This window comes from Syngnathoides biaculeatus, chromosome 2 (genome assembly GCF_019802595.1).
Source record: "Syngnathoides biaculeatus isolate LvHL_M chromosome 2, ASM1980259v1, whole genome shotgun sequence".
Classification (NCBI taxonomy): Eukaryota; Metazoa; Chordata; class Actinopteri; order Syngnathiformes; family Syngnathidae; genus Syngnathoides; species Syngnathoides biaculeatus.
Window position 1 is genome coordinate 31,304,093 of NC_084641.1, and position 14,163 is coordinate 31,318,255.

At 45.6% G+C, this 14,163-nt stretch overlaps 1 protein-coding gene across 2 annotated transcripts in view; it reads right to left on the reverse strand.

The window, feature by feature from the left end:
- The window catches only part of LOC133490402 (titin-like), a 29,529-nt gene that overhangs the window by 1,853 nt on the left and 13,513 nt on the right, over positions 1-14,163 (reverse strand). Inside the window, exons 19-34 of one of the 2 annotated variants that reach the window (XM_061800417.1) lie at positions 13,695-14,000; positions 13,258-13,560; positions 12,800-13,081; positions 12,104-12,697; positions 11,722-12,009; positions 11,257-11,556; positions 10,863-11,165; positions 10,371-10,673; positions 9,816-10,264; positions 9,680-9,755; positions 9,293-9,595; positions 8,809-9,108; positions 8,103-8,678; positions 7,717-8,022; positions 7,025-7,630; positions 37-5,102 (exon numbers count right to left, since the gene is read on the reverse strand). In XM_061800417.1, the coding sequence (XP_061656401.1) occupies positions 37-5,102; positions 7,025-7,630; positions 7,717-8,022; positions 8,103-8,678; positions 8,809-9,108; positions 9,293-9,595; positions 9,680-9,755; positions 9,816-10,264; positions 10,371-10,673; positions 10,863-11,165; positions 11,257-11,556; positions 11,722-12,009; positions 12,104-12,697; positions 12,800-13,081; positions 13,258-13,560; positions 13,695-14,000 (10,361 nt within the window). Of the gene's footprint in view, positions 1-36; positions 5,103-7,024; positions 7,631-7,716; positions 8,023-8,102; positions 8,679-8,808; positions 9,109-9,292; positions 9,596-9,679; positions 10,265-10,370; positions 10,674-10,862; positions 11,166-11,256; positions 11,557-11,721; positions 12,010-12,103; positions 12,698-12,799; positions 13,082-13,257; positions 13,561-13,694; positions 14,001-14,163 lie in introns of both variants that reach the window. The other variant, XM_061800411.1, reaches the window with a different exon arrangement.

Sequence of the window (14,163 nt, forward strand, 5' to 3'; positions counted from 1 at the left end):
CAGGGAGTTAAAGCAGAGACAACTTCAAATACTCACAGTCAGGTTGTCTTTAAACCACTCCACGTCTGGGAAAGGCTCGCCTGCTATCTCACATGTGAATTTAACACTTTGTCCCTCTTCCACATTCAACGATCGGGGTTGCGACAAGAAGTGAGGTGGTGTTCCGCATTTGAGCTGTTCCAAGTCCATGGAAGTAGGTGACTTCTTTCCCACAGTGGGTGATGTGACTCTCTTTGCGGATTTGGTTTGACTGATGGTTGGAGGTGGGGATTTTGCTGTGGGAGACTTTGGTGAGACTGGTGACTTGACCCTCAGAGGTGATTGGATTGGTTCTGGAGATTTGATTCTTTGTGGGGTTTTGACAGGTTCAGGGGACTTGGCATCAGGAGAGGTGACTCTAGGAGAGACCACAACTTCCGGCTTGGACTCAGACTTGCGAATGTTCAGCATAAAATGGGCTTCTTGTTTTCCAACAGCATTTTCCACAATCAAAGCATAGTTTCCTTCATCAGACATCTGAACAGAAAAAATTTCCAAAGAGGAGGTGTGCTGCGTAGAGACAATGTGGTGACGGCTAGAAGAGCCCAGAGTCGCTCCCTCATGAAGCCACAATATGGAAGGTGTCGGATCACCGTCTACTTCACATGAGAATCTGGCAAAAGCTCCCTCCTCAACACTCAGAGACTGTGGTTTGGTCAGGATCTTTGCTAACACCATAGGCTTTGCCTTTTCTTTTTCAACAATGGCAATTTCCTTTGTCGCCATTGCAGGCACCGTTTCCTTGACTGCTTCTGAAGAGATGTGGTACACCTCCGTTTTGGTCGGATCTGGAAGATGGGAGAATGGCGGTTCCTCGTCTCGATGGATGCAAGTGAAGGGAGGATATTCTGCTGCCACATCCAACGTGGCACTGTCTGAAGTCTCTCCTTTGATGTTCCTGCACACCACAGAGTATGTTCCTGCGTCATCAGTCATACAATTGTTGATCTGGAGTGTCAGAAGTCCACTGATGTTGCTCATGTGGTGTTTGCTGCTTGGTTTTATCTCTCTTCCATTGTGAAACCACTCAACACTGGGCTCTGGCTTGGCCTGGACATTGAGGGTGAAGTTTGCATTAGAACAATAGGGAACACGATGAGATCGCAATCGGATGCTAATGCGTGGGATGTGGTCAAGGCTTAAAGGACCCTCTGATGTCCTCTCCACAGATCTCCGCTCTGACCTGAGAGTCCGCTTTCTCTCCTCATACCTGGACAGAAAATTTACTCTGGGCAAGGGCATCTCTGTTTTGACAGCCTTTTCTGAGGAAGGAGCTTTCCTCTCTATGTCAGGTCTCGGGAGCTTCTTAATGGGTTTAGGAATATATTCAGAAGCCAAAATAGTCAGATGCTCTGACTCAATATCCTCCAAAGCTTTTGTGACACTGATGACTGTTTCCTGCTTCAAATTACGAGTCTTCTCCTCACACTCCATGCGCTTGAGTTCACTCTTGTAGGAGGCGATTCTTTGACTAGTGATGTGAGGTCGCAGTAACTCCTGATCTTCTCTCTCCTCGTACACTCTTTGCTTCTGTCTGGGAGGTTTGTATGTGGCTTTGTCATGGCGCTGCCGCAGTTCAACAAAGCTTGGCCCGGCCTCATATTTGGATGGAATTCGGTATGAATCGTATCTTTGCAAAACCTCTGTCTCCTCATCATCACTGTAGACTCTTACAGGTGATGAAGGACGCAGTGATGATAGGGCAAAGCGAACGGGGCTGAGGCTGGGCGGGGAAGCAGAGTACCCGAGCTCCAGCTCTCCCTCCAGGCGAAGCCTCTCCTCCTCAGTTCTCTTCATGGACAGATACTCATTAACAGGCAGTAGCAGCTCCTCATCTGACAGATCACCCAGTGACCTTCTTCTAATCCTGTGGTAGATATCTATCTCTGGAGAAATTGCACGGTGTCTTGATGGTCTCACCATCTCTAAATCATCCTGAGTCATGGATGGGATATGCCACCTTGGCTTGTACTGGTCTTTGATCCTGATAGGAACTTCGTAGAACTGCTCCCACCTGGAGAGACGAATACGTTTCATCCTTTTCTGCTTGATTTTCTCCTTTGGGTCTGGGAATTCATATTGATCCCTAAGCTTCTTGTACCACTTCATGTCTGAGAGTGGCTTGAAGTGTTTGATTTTGACATCCTCTTCTAGCACTGCCGGGTTCATGACACGTGGCGTGGGCACATCGTATGGCATACGCAGTCTTTTCTCATCAGCCCGTTTTTTTCTCTCCTCTTTTTCTTTCTGTATTTCAGCCTCACCCTTTTCACTCTTTTTAGTCGTCACAGCAGGCTTAAACATGGTCGCTGCTTCCCTGACAGCTTGTACTGCGGCAGGTGGTAATGGTATGACAACGGTGTCAGACAAAATCTGATACAACCTCACCTTTTTGTCTAATACCTCCTTTTGAGACTCACTTTTATGCTCCTTTTGACTGCCCTCATAATCTCTCTTTACATGAGAAACTCGTTCCACTTTGAGTGTTGCTTGGCAACTGGCAGATCCGGCAGAATTGGTTGCAGTTACTCTGTATACACCAGAATCTTCAGGTAATGTGTCTCTCACGTGAAGAATGAAATAATCCAAGCCTTCGTGGACAAGTTCAATCGATGGTCCAAAGGCTATTGGTGTGCCATCCTTTTCCCACTTTAGTGTGGGATGGCCCGAAACTCTGATCTCAAAGCGAACATTCTGGCCCTCCCTACACTCAATGTTGGCAAGAAGACGTTTGAACATGGGCCTTAGGGTGAGATCTGCCGGTTTTGGTCGAGGAATCACCGTCAGACGGGCCTTGCAGCTGTCGTCACCAAACCTGTTGCGAGCTACAACGCTGTATTCAGCATCATCGTTATCATCGACACTGTGGATAATGAGCTGATACAGGCCTTTGTCAACGATGAAGGTATACTTTTTGTCTTCCTCTCCAGGGATCAGCTTTTGTCCAGATTTGTGCCACGTGACACGGGGATCAGGGTGAACAGTGATGGTGACACTGAAACGCACATCTTCTCCAGTGTATGCAGTATGGTTAATCAGAGGAAAAGTGAACTCTGGGGGCTTCTGAAGCATTCTGGCAGTATCAATTCGACGCTTTGTCCTCTTGACCACACGGGTAGTAAAGAAGTCACGGAATGACCTGACACCTTTGACAAACAACTCTGCGTAAGCACTGTCCTCACCATACTCATTGACAACTTTGCACCTATAAGTGCCATCATCAGCTCTTGTCACCTTGGTGATTGTGATCACAGCCAGGCCATCCTCATATTGGATTTTGTACTTTTCACTTGCTTCCAGTTGCCTGACACCACAATACCAGGTGACTTCAGTGGTACTGTCATAGTTGTCAATATTGCAGATGAACTTCACACTGTCACCCTCGCCTGACACCGAATGTCTAATCTGACCAGCGACAGGTCCATGTTCAAATGGAGCAATCTTCACCTTGGCCATCAACACACCACGCTGGGACCGAATTGAGCCCCCACTGGCCACTCGAGCTGCAGACACCGTAGTGCTCCATTCCTTCTTTGCCATTGTCTGGTAGTATCGCTTGTGTCTAGTGCTCTGGATGGTTCTGGTGCTCAGATTTTCTGCAGGCATGGACAGCCATGGATGCACCAGCGCCTCGGTAGCAGTCATGCGATGTTTACGTTCCTTTGTCATTAAGCGGTCTGTGAAATCTAATGCTTCTACACTGACCTGCTTGAAACACTCGTCATCATAGCTGTAGGCTGCATTTGAAATGTTGTCAATCATCTGCTGGTTGGTTTCAGCGGTGAATGGATTTAGTCCACAGAGGAGCACATAAGCTAAGACGCCAACTGACCACATGTCAGTCACAGTGCTAACCATGTCACCCTGGTGGATCTCAGGGGCAGCATACTCTGCAGTCGTGTACTGAATCCTGATTTGGTCTCCAGGCGTCAGGTGTCTAGACTGGCCCAACTCAATGATTTTTACGTTTGAGCTGGTTCTTGTTGTGTACACAATATTCTCAGGTCTAATATCAAAATGTCCATAGCTGTGTCCATGCAGGAACTCAAGAGCTGAGCAGATCTGCCGAATATAATTGACAATTTCTTGCTCATTTAGCTCAAAATCTGATGTGGTTAGACGTTCAAAGATGTCGACACCAGAGATAAAGTCATAGATCATGACCAGCTCCTCTGGGCTGTCGAATGACTCATGAAGAAGTAGGAAGTTTGTGTGCTTAGCCAGGTTCAGTGTGGCAATTTCCTTCTTGACTACAGCCTGATCAGCACCTCTGACTTTGACAAATTTGGCCATATAGGTCTTCTCAGAGCTGATGTTCACACAGCGGTGGACAATACCAAACTGGCCTCTTCCCAGTTCCTCTGCAATCGAGAATTTGTTACAGAGATTCTTTGCATCAGAGTGTTGGGCTTTGCTTTTGGGAACACGCCCCATATCGTCAACCTCCCTGTCATAGAGAAGAACTCTGGATTTGTCCTCCTTTGTCATGACAGGTCCGCTGGTCTCAGACGGGGAACTCTTTCCAAACTTGTTCTTAGCAATGACTCTAAACTGATAGCTGGTTCCTCCAAAAAGATTGATAACAGTGTAGCGGCTGTCACGAGATTGAGCAACTCGCTCCCACCTCTCAGCTGTGGTGGGGCATTTTTCAATAATATAACTGATAACCTTGCTGCCGCCATCATTTGCTGGGGCAACCCAGTTAAGTGTGACAGAGTCTCGAGAGATATCACTGGCTTTAAGACCACGGGGAGGATCAGGGACATCTGCCACATCCAACTCAACTGTCTGCTGATCAATTCCAAATCTGTTTTTAGCACAGACGATGTAAAATCCAGCATCCTTCTTCTCCACGCCGTGAGGGAACACCAAAGAAGTGAATGAGCGTGTGACAATGACCTGGTAGTGGCCATTGCTATCTATGAGATCTTGCCCCTTCTGCCATGTGATGACAGGATCAGGTTTGCCACCAAAAGGTATCTTAATATTGACCATTTCTCCACGCAGGGCAGGAATTGCTTCTTTGTCCTTCAGATTCTTGGGAAGGTGGATCGTTGCAGGAACTGATAAAACAGAGAAAGGTCATTCTTAAAGGGACAATATTTTTATCCGTGAGTGTGTGTGTTACATATACAGTGGTACCTCTACTAATGAAAGATTTGGGTTATGGAAAGCCTCCTCAGAATTTTTTTTTCTCTAGTTACAAAAGAAAATCAGGATACAAAAGGAAAAAAGTGCCACCATGGAATGTAAACATCCTGTACTGTATCTTGGTTTGAAAGCGGCGCGATAGAGTTGCTCTCCGATTGGCTACCGCCGGAACATCTTCCTGGGATCACATTGGCTAGGAAGGATGTCAATCTTTAGCCATAACACACATACTGTCTCTTTCTTTGTGTGGCGCAATAAAGGAGCTCCCCGCCATTGACTAACACACAACATCTTCCTGGCATCACAATACTCGATTGACTAGGAGTGACATCAATCCTTTTTTTTTTTTTGTCGGGATGTCAATCTTTACCCGTGATAAACTTCCCGTATGTTCATCACCGAAGCCATCGTCATACACTCGCACACACTCGTACTGCACAACTTCTTTGTAGATTTATTCATCATTTTTCACTATGGGACCCAGGAAATTGATGGCCAGTGCCAGTGAAAAGAAGACGAGAGTTGTATTGTCCATCAAAACCAAAAAAAAAAAACCATCGAGATATATGAAAAAGACATGCATGAACGTGGCTTCATGCTGGTGCTGCTCGACGGGATTTTGACAGGTTCGAAGGGGAGGTTGAACCTGAAGTTGAGGAAATTGTTTCGCTGGGAAAGGGTGAGGAGATCAAAGACTTGATTCAGGAGCACAACAACAATCTTTCGACGTTCAGGAGAAATCACAATCTTTTGACGGAGAAGCAAAAGGAGGAGGCTACAATTTTCAGCATAGAGGAGGAGGCAGCCACTATTCCATCAGCCAGAATAAAAGAAGTGTTGACTAAATTCCATGACATTTCAGAATTTATTCAAAAGAATCATCCTAAAAATGTGTTAACTAGCCAGGCTATCGCTCACTTCCATGAAGTTTGCCTTGCACATTTCTGCACGATTATTAAAAGCCGTCAAAGGCAAACATCCATGGATTGGTACTTTGCGATACATTGAAAGTCAATGTTGGTTTTGAATTCATAGTCTATGGGATATATAAAACTTGTGTACTCCTCCGTCTCCCACGATGCCTTTTTCCTCACCATGCACCGTTCTCTTCAGATCCTTGCTCAACGCCAAAGGTATTATGTATACTTTGAATGCTTTTTTTTTTTTTTTTTTTTTTTTTTTTTTTTTTAGGCAAATGAACATAATTTTGGATTGCTCTTACCATTATGTACACTTTGCTTATTTTTGGCAGCAGCGGGGTTGGGGGGCTTGGAGCAAATTAGGCTATTTACATGTAAAATGTGTTTCTACTTACGAAAGTTTCAAGTTACGAAACGATTTCCGGAACAGATTAATTTCATAAGCATATATATAAATTTTCTTAGCCGCCTATCTTCATGAGGGTCACGGGAGTTCTGGAGCCTATCCCAGCTGTCAACGGGCAGGAGGCGGGGTACACCCTGAACTGGTTGCCAGCCAATCGTAGGGCACATGGAGACAAACAGCCGCAGTAACAATCACACCAAGGGGAAATTTAGAGTGTCCAATTAATGTTCCTTTATTCTGGGGTGTGGGAAGAAATCGGAGTGCCCGGAGAAAACCCACGCACGCACGTGGAGAACTAGCAAACTCCACACAGGCATGTCCAGGATCGAACCCGGGACCTTCCAGCTGAGCCACCATGCCTATATATATACATATATATATATATATATATATGTGTGTGTGTGTGTGTGTGTGTGTGTATATATGTATATATATATATATATATATATTATATATATATATATATATATATATATATATATTCTCATTTATTCTCATCTATTCTTACTTTCGACATCCAGAGAGATCGTGGCACAGATGGAACCTCCTTGATTGGTGGCCCTGATCTGGTACACAGTAGAGTCTTCCTCATCAACCTCAGCGATGACGAGTTGGTGGTAACCTCCCTTGAATTCTTGAATTTTGATCTTCTTTTCATCCGCATGGATTTCTTTTCCTCGTCTGAACCATTTAATTACTGGTTTGGGCTGACCTGTGATTTTACAGACAAGTGTAGCATTGCTCTTGTATTTGACACTCATGTTCCTCAGCTCCTCCTTAAAGGCTGGTGCTTGAACATCAACAGCTGTGGCAGGAACAATGGAAGAGCTTTCCTCACTGTAGTCGCTTTCTCCTCCAAGGTTCTCGCATTTCACCCGGAATACATATTCAATGCCCTCTGACAAATGTTTGACAGAGAAGACTGTCTGTTTGATCTCATCCGTAGTCACAGGTGTCCATTCACCCCATTCCTTCTTATCCTTCTTTTGCTTCTTCTCAAGGCAATAGCTTTTGATTTTGGAGCCACCGTCACTGAGTGGAGGTTTCCAGCAAACCACACAGGAGTCCTTGGTGATTCCAGAAACAACTATTGCCTGAGGCGGTGATGGGTTTTCTGCAGACGATAAAGGTTGTGTTAATAAAGCAGCTGATGTGTGATTGTATTATTTTGTGGAATATTGTCTCGTGGATTGAACAAACCCAATTGGCTCTTGATGAGGATAGGTGAGATCTGTTCAAGTGGCTCGCTGTTGCCATAGCGATTCTGGGCATATACGCGGAAGAAGTATCCAGCGCTGTCAGTGAGGTTGGGCACACGGCAAGATGTACCGTGAATGGATGATGACACCAATTCCCACTCGCTTTCTTGGTTGTCCTCCCTCTTCTCCACGATGTAGTTGGTAATCATGCAGCCTCCATCGTCCTTGGGAGGCTTCCAGCTGATGATGACAGAATTCTTAAGGAGCGCCTCCATCACGATGGGACCCTGAGGCATGTCAGGTTTGTCTGGAAACAAAGGGTTGACATGTACAAGAACTAATAGCACGTTTACAAAGGCATATCTGACATTGACGACAAAAACATACCATAGATTTCAACTTTGAATGCGGCATCTACCCTGCCAAAGTGGTTGTGCAGTCGGATCCTGTATTTTCCTCCATGGATTCTGCGCTGGACATTTTTGATAATCAGGTGCGAATAATACTCGGTGGTCTCAATACTGATGTCCTCCGATGTCTCCAGGGTCTTTGCTTCTTGGAGCCACATAATCTTTGGTACAGGACGGCCAATGTACGGAGCATGGATTCGGAGGGTTGTTCCCAGACCAGCATAGTAGGTGTTCTTCAATGGGTAGTCTGAATGGAAGGATGGCGCAGCTTCCAGTACGAGAATGCCTGTGGTTTCTGCTTCGCCAGCATCATTGGTAGCTTTACAGGTGTATGCTCCCTCATCCTCTTGTTGGTCAGTCATGATGGAAAGGGAGTGGTTACGGCCATCGGAGGTCATCTCGTATTTGCGGGACTCCACAATCTCCCTCCCTGCGTGGTACCACCTGATCTCAGGAACAGGTCTGCCAATAATCTGGCACTTCATTACAGCAGGCTGTCCCAGTTTTTCTGTTACCTCATCAATTTCTTTTCTAAGACTTGGTTTCGTTTCAACTGTAAATATATATCAAGCAGACAAATACAAAAAAAGATGTCAATCAAGTACACGTGTTTGTTGTTTTTTTTTTTTTTTTTTAACTAACTGTATAAATTATACTTTTACACCAACTATCAGTATACGCACCACCCAGTTTCGTCTTGATGCAAGTGGCAGTCCGACGAGGTCTGCTTATTCCGGTCTCATTTTCAGCAAATACTCTGAACTCATACTCAGTAGCTTCAGCCAGACCAACCATGGTGAACTCTAGTTCTTTTACCCTCTGTTTGTTGCATTTCTTCCAGCTGCTTTCAGTGGACTTCCTGTATTCCACCCAATAACCCTGGACTACTTTACCACCATCACACTCTGGTGCTTGCCAGGAAATGGTGATCAACTTATTAGTTACATTTGTTGTATCAATTTCACCTGGCTGGCTCGGCTTATCTGCAAGGTGCAAAGAAGCAAAACAAAATTATGTTTTTTTTCTCTGCAAAAAAAAAAAAAAAAACAAGTGAGCAGGATGAAGGATTACAATTCTTCATACATATTAGAAGTCTTTGAAAGTATGTAGAAGACTTGCGAATCATCAAATTTACACTTATGACTTCTGTCAAAGATAATGACGTACCGAATGGATCTTTACATATGACTGGGTCAGACACAGGTCCAGCCTCACTCTCGCCAACGTCATTGACAGCAACAATTCGGAAGTGATAGTTGGCATCTGCTGTGAGTCCAGACTGAGTAAACATGGTGGACATAATCTTGGTGGGGTGACGAGACCATTGCTCAGTGGACACCTCCTTGTACTCAATAAAGTAACCTGTGATGGTGGAACCCCCATCATCTTTTGGTCTGTACCAGCCCAGTGCCACAGAGTTTTTGGTGACATCCATGATCTCCGGTGGTGCACTGGAAGGCTCTGGTGGACCTGTTTTGCATATCAGAGTTTCCAGGCTCATCAGAGGGTGAGGGAGTCGATTTTCGTTCACGATGTAAAAACAAGAATACTTACAAAGCGGAGTCTTGGGCAACAGCGGCTGCTCTGACTTCAGCGATGGACCGATACCAAACGAGTTCTCCGCGGTTACCTTAAAGTGATATTCGGTTCCTTCGTTTAGGCCCCTGACAACCAACTGATTATCAGTTACCTTGCTGTCCACAGTGTACCAAGCATTTCTGGTAACCTCTCTTCTTTCAACAATGTAACCGAGGATCTCTGTACCGCCGTTATCGGTGGGCACCTTCCAGGATACCTTAACGGAGTTGGCCTGGATTTCTTCAAATACTAAAGGTCCTTCTGGAGCACTTGGACGGCCGATGACATTAACCTTGATTTGGACCTTCTTCTTCCCGACTTTATTTTCAAGAAGGAGCTCATACACACCAGAGTCACTCCTCTCCGCTCCTTTGATTACCAGTTCACTGGTGTCTTCAGTGTGAGCAACCATGGCCTTAGTTGACACTGTCCCGCCGTCCTTGAACCATGAACAAGTAGGTTGAGGTTTACCCTTGATAGGGAGAGAGAGACGGACCACTCCGCCGTGACGGACCACATGGACTTCTTTGTATTTCAGCTCAAGTTCATAATCAGGAGGTTCTGTACAACCAAAGTAAAAAAATTGCATGAGTAACTTTTCAATCATGTCTAGGGAAACAACCACAGTGTGAGTGCGTTTTGTATGTCTTTTCTAATGTCTGCTCACCAAACATTTCTCTGATGGTGACAGTTCCAGGAACTTCAGCGGGTTCTCCAGAACCTCCCACATTGCAGGCCAGTATTCGGAATTTGAACTCCTCTCCTTGTAGCATGTTGGTCAGTGTATATTCGCAGATCAGAGAGGGCGTGGTGTTGCATTTGAGCCAAGCCATAGTCCCCACCTTCTGCATCTCAATTAGGTACCCGTCCACTCTCGCATCTCCCTCATCATCAGGCGGACTCCAAGCCAGTGATACGGATGACTTTGTAGTTTCCGTGATGCGAGGGTTCTGTGGGCAACCGGGTGGATCTGTCGAGGGCAGAAATATACTGAAAGTGTATGTCTGTGTGTGTGTGTGTGTGTGTGTGTGTGTGTGTGTATTTACACACAATACAGTGTCAAAATATATTTATATGGATCCAACTGTTTATGTGAAGTCAATTCAAACATTGCTTGCATCTGACGAAAGAAAGAAAGAAAAAGCCTCCAGCCTCTCACCTATGGGGTCTGATGCCACAGCTGGTTTAGAAGGCAGACTTGGTTTACTTATTCCACGGGCATTGATAGCGATGATTCTGTGCTCGTACTCCAGGCCTTCAATAAGCTCTGTTGAGCGGTATCTAGTCATGGTGATGGGATTCTTGTTGGCACGCACCCATCTGTCAGACCTGACTTCTTTACGCTCAATGATGTAACCAGAGACTTCCAACCCACCATCCTCTTCTGGTGGGTTCCAGGCTACAGTCATTCCATCACGTGAAACATCGAGAATGGTCGGTCGTCCAGGGCATCCAGACACATCTGTGAAGGAAGGAGAATCTGTAACCATTCTGTCGAGGGTTGTGATCTGATTGTAGAACTTAAAAAAAAAAAAAAAAAAAACACCCGTTACTTTTCAAGCTCCTGCAAGTGACAATCTCAGACTGCAAGAATTCTCCAGTGCCGTAGCGATTCACAGCGGCAGCACGGAAGACATATTCATCTCCCTCAATCAGGTTCTCAAATTTGAAAGTGGGTCGGCTGACCGAGTCACAAACCGGCACCCAGCCTGGTCTGTGGGCATCTCGTTGCTCCACCACATATCCACTTATGGGAGCGCCACCATCCCTTGGAGGAGGATCCCAGCTACATGTAACTGTGGTGGCATCAATCTCATCAAATCTTATTGGTCCTTTTGGTTCATCAGGTTTGGCTAAGAGAAGATAACATTGAACCGGTGTATTAATCATTCAAACTCTGCTTTTTTGCTCTATTTAAAATGGTTAAATGTCTTCCATATTTCATTGTAGTACTTGGGTTAGAGTTAAAGGGTTAAGTTAAACCATCTCAACAAATGTATAACAGCAGGTTTACTTACAGAGAATGACAACCTTGATGACCTCGGTGGTGACACCAACAGTGTTCTTCACCTCCAGGGTGTAGTTGCCAGTGTCATCAATAGTTGTGTCAGACATAGTTAGTTTGGAAAACTTGCCAGTGCTCTGGATCTTGACACGATCTGTGATTTTTATCCTATTGTCACCAAAGAACCAGCAGCAGGACGGGGGAGGCCTGCCAATTATTGGCATATCAAGCTCCAGGGTCTTACCGGCCTCAACATTAACAGCTTTCTGGGGAATGTTGGTGAAATCCACTGCAGGCATCACTGGGAAAACACATTTGTTACTAAAAGTTAGTAAACTGTAGACTAACAAAAACTTTATCCTGCTCAACAAAGACTTAATGACTATGCTGGTCACCTCTTTGTTCTTGTACAGTCACAGGTGTAACAAGCTCCTTTGCTTCACTGGCACCTCGACTGTTGATGGCTTTGATTCTGAACAAGTACTGTTCCTTCTCATTCAGCTTCTCAATAGTGTGCTCAAAGTCGGTTAGCTTGAGCGAGGCCACCTTCATCCATTTCTCAGTACCGAACTTGCAGGCCTCAACAACGTAACCGATCAGTCGACTTCCTCCATCGTGCTCAGGCTTCTCCCAGCTCAACGAAACGGTAGTCTTGGTGATGTCAACCACCTCCAGTTTACGCGGTGGGTGAGGCACCTCGCAAACCAGGATGACATCCGCTGTCTCGCAAGGCTCGCCGACCCCATAAATGTTTTCGGGTAGGACTCTGAAGTAGTACAGCATACCCTCCATCAGTCCATCAATCTTGAAGGATGTCTTGCTACACTTGGAAGTAACAGTTTTGTAGGCTCTCATGGAGGCCTCACGCCGCTCAACAATATAATTATTGACAGGAGCGCCACCGTCCACAGTTGGGCCTTCCCATGAGATGATAGCATATTCTTTGGTCAGTTCCTTGATCTTGATTGGTCCTGTTGGTCCCGGGGTGTCTAGAATTATAAACAGTTCACAATTTAGAGCTGGCATTAGTAAATAGTAAAAATCACGACATGTGTACTTAACAGGAACTTATAGCATGGTTGTCCACTTACCATAGACTTTGACCAGAAGAGAGACTTCTTGTTTCCCAGCAGAGTTCTCAGCCACAATCGTGTATTTTCCAGCATCATATCGGTGGACCTTATCAATGATGAGTGTGGTTGACTTATGGGTGACCTCTATGAAGCCTCGGTTGTTGAGGTTGACACCTGGCTTGCTCCAAGCAATTGTTGGAGCAGGACGGCCTGTGATATTTACGAAGAGGCGGAGGCAACCGCCAGCACGCAGGCAGATGGTCTTCTTCAGGTCATCGTGGAGCTCAAAGTCAGGAGTTTCTATTGGGCGAAGGTAAGGATGAGTGAAGTAGTGGGGTTACATCATATATGTAAACAGTGTCACACAAAACATTACTTGAAGTTGAATTATTGTGCAGATTTGGAAAACTATGGTTTGGTTCTTGCTTCGTAGAAGACAAAACAATAATATGATTAAGAAGGAATGAACAACATACCAATTCTCTCCACTGGCTCTGTCTCAGTACACCGCTCACTGAAGTCTCCGGTGCCATTGATGTTGATGCCAGCCACTCTGAAGCAATACTTTTTGCCTGAACAAAGTCCAGTCACCATGTGTTCGGAAGTACGCAATGTCTTCTCATGGGCCTTTGTCCACTCCTCTTTTCCAACTTCCTGCATTTCCAGTATGTAGCCCAGCACATCAGCACCTCCATCCTCCACAGGGCGAGACCAAGCTAAGCTAATGCTGTCAGCGTGGGTGTCAGTGATACGAGGTACAGAGGGAGGTGAGGGGGTGCCTAAAATGGGATGAGAATGCAAAGGTTAAACCAGCTATTTGTAGGTCATGATTGGTTGGATGGCGTGTCAGCATCTGATTTAATTCATCGAGAGACACTTGTTTGGTGGGGGACTTGGACCAAGCTGAACTTACATGTTGGTACTCTGCAGACAACATACAGAGAAACTTCACTGGGTTCACTCTCCCCAGCCTTGTTGATGGCAGTCACCCTGAACTGGTATATGCTGCCTTCAGCCAAACCAGACACCTTCAGCATTGTGTCGAGGTGTGCCCCGCTCCTGTTCACCTTCACCCACCGGGCACTCTTCTTCTCCCGCCTCTCAACCAGATAGTGGATCAACGGACTTCCGCCATCGCTCTCGGGCTTCAGCCATTCAATGGTTGCAAAGTCCTTTCCAGACACCAGGATCTCAGGTGCACCCGGTGGAGTTGGCACAGCTGTAAGAAGATGTTCTTAAGGTTTAAAACAACAACTACAGTCGTCTGGGGTTATAATAATGCCAATTATTAGGTGACAGGTCAATGGCATAATAGAATCTAGAATTACTGTCGTAGGTGGGGTAAAAGGCTCTGAGGTTACGATCCAACAAACCTGTAATGT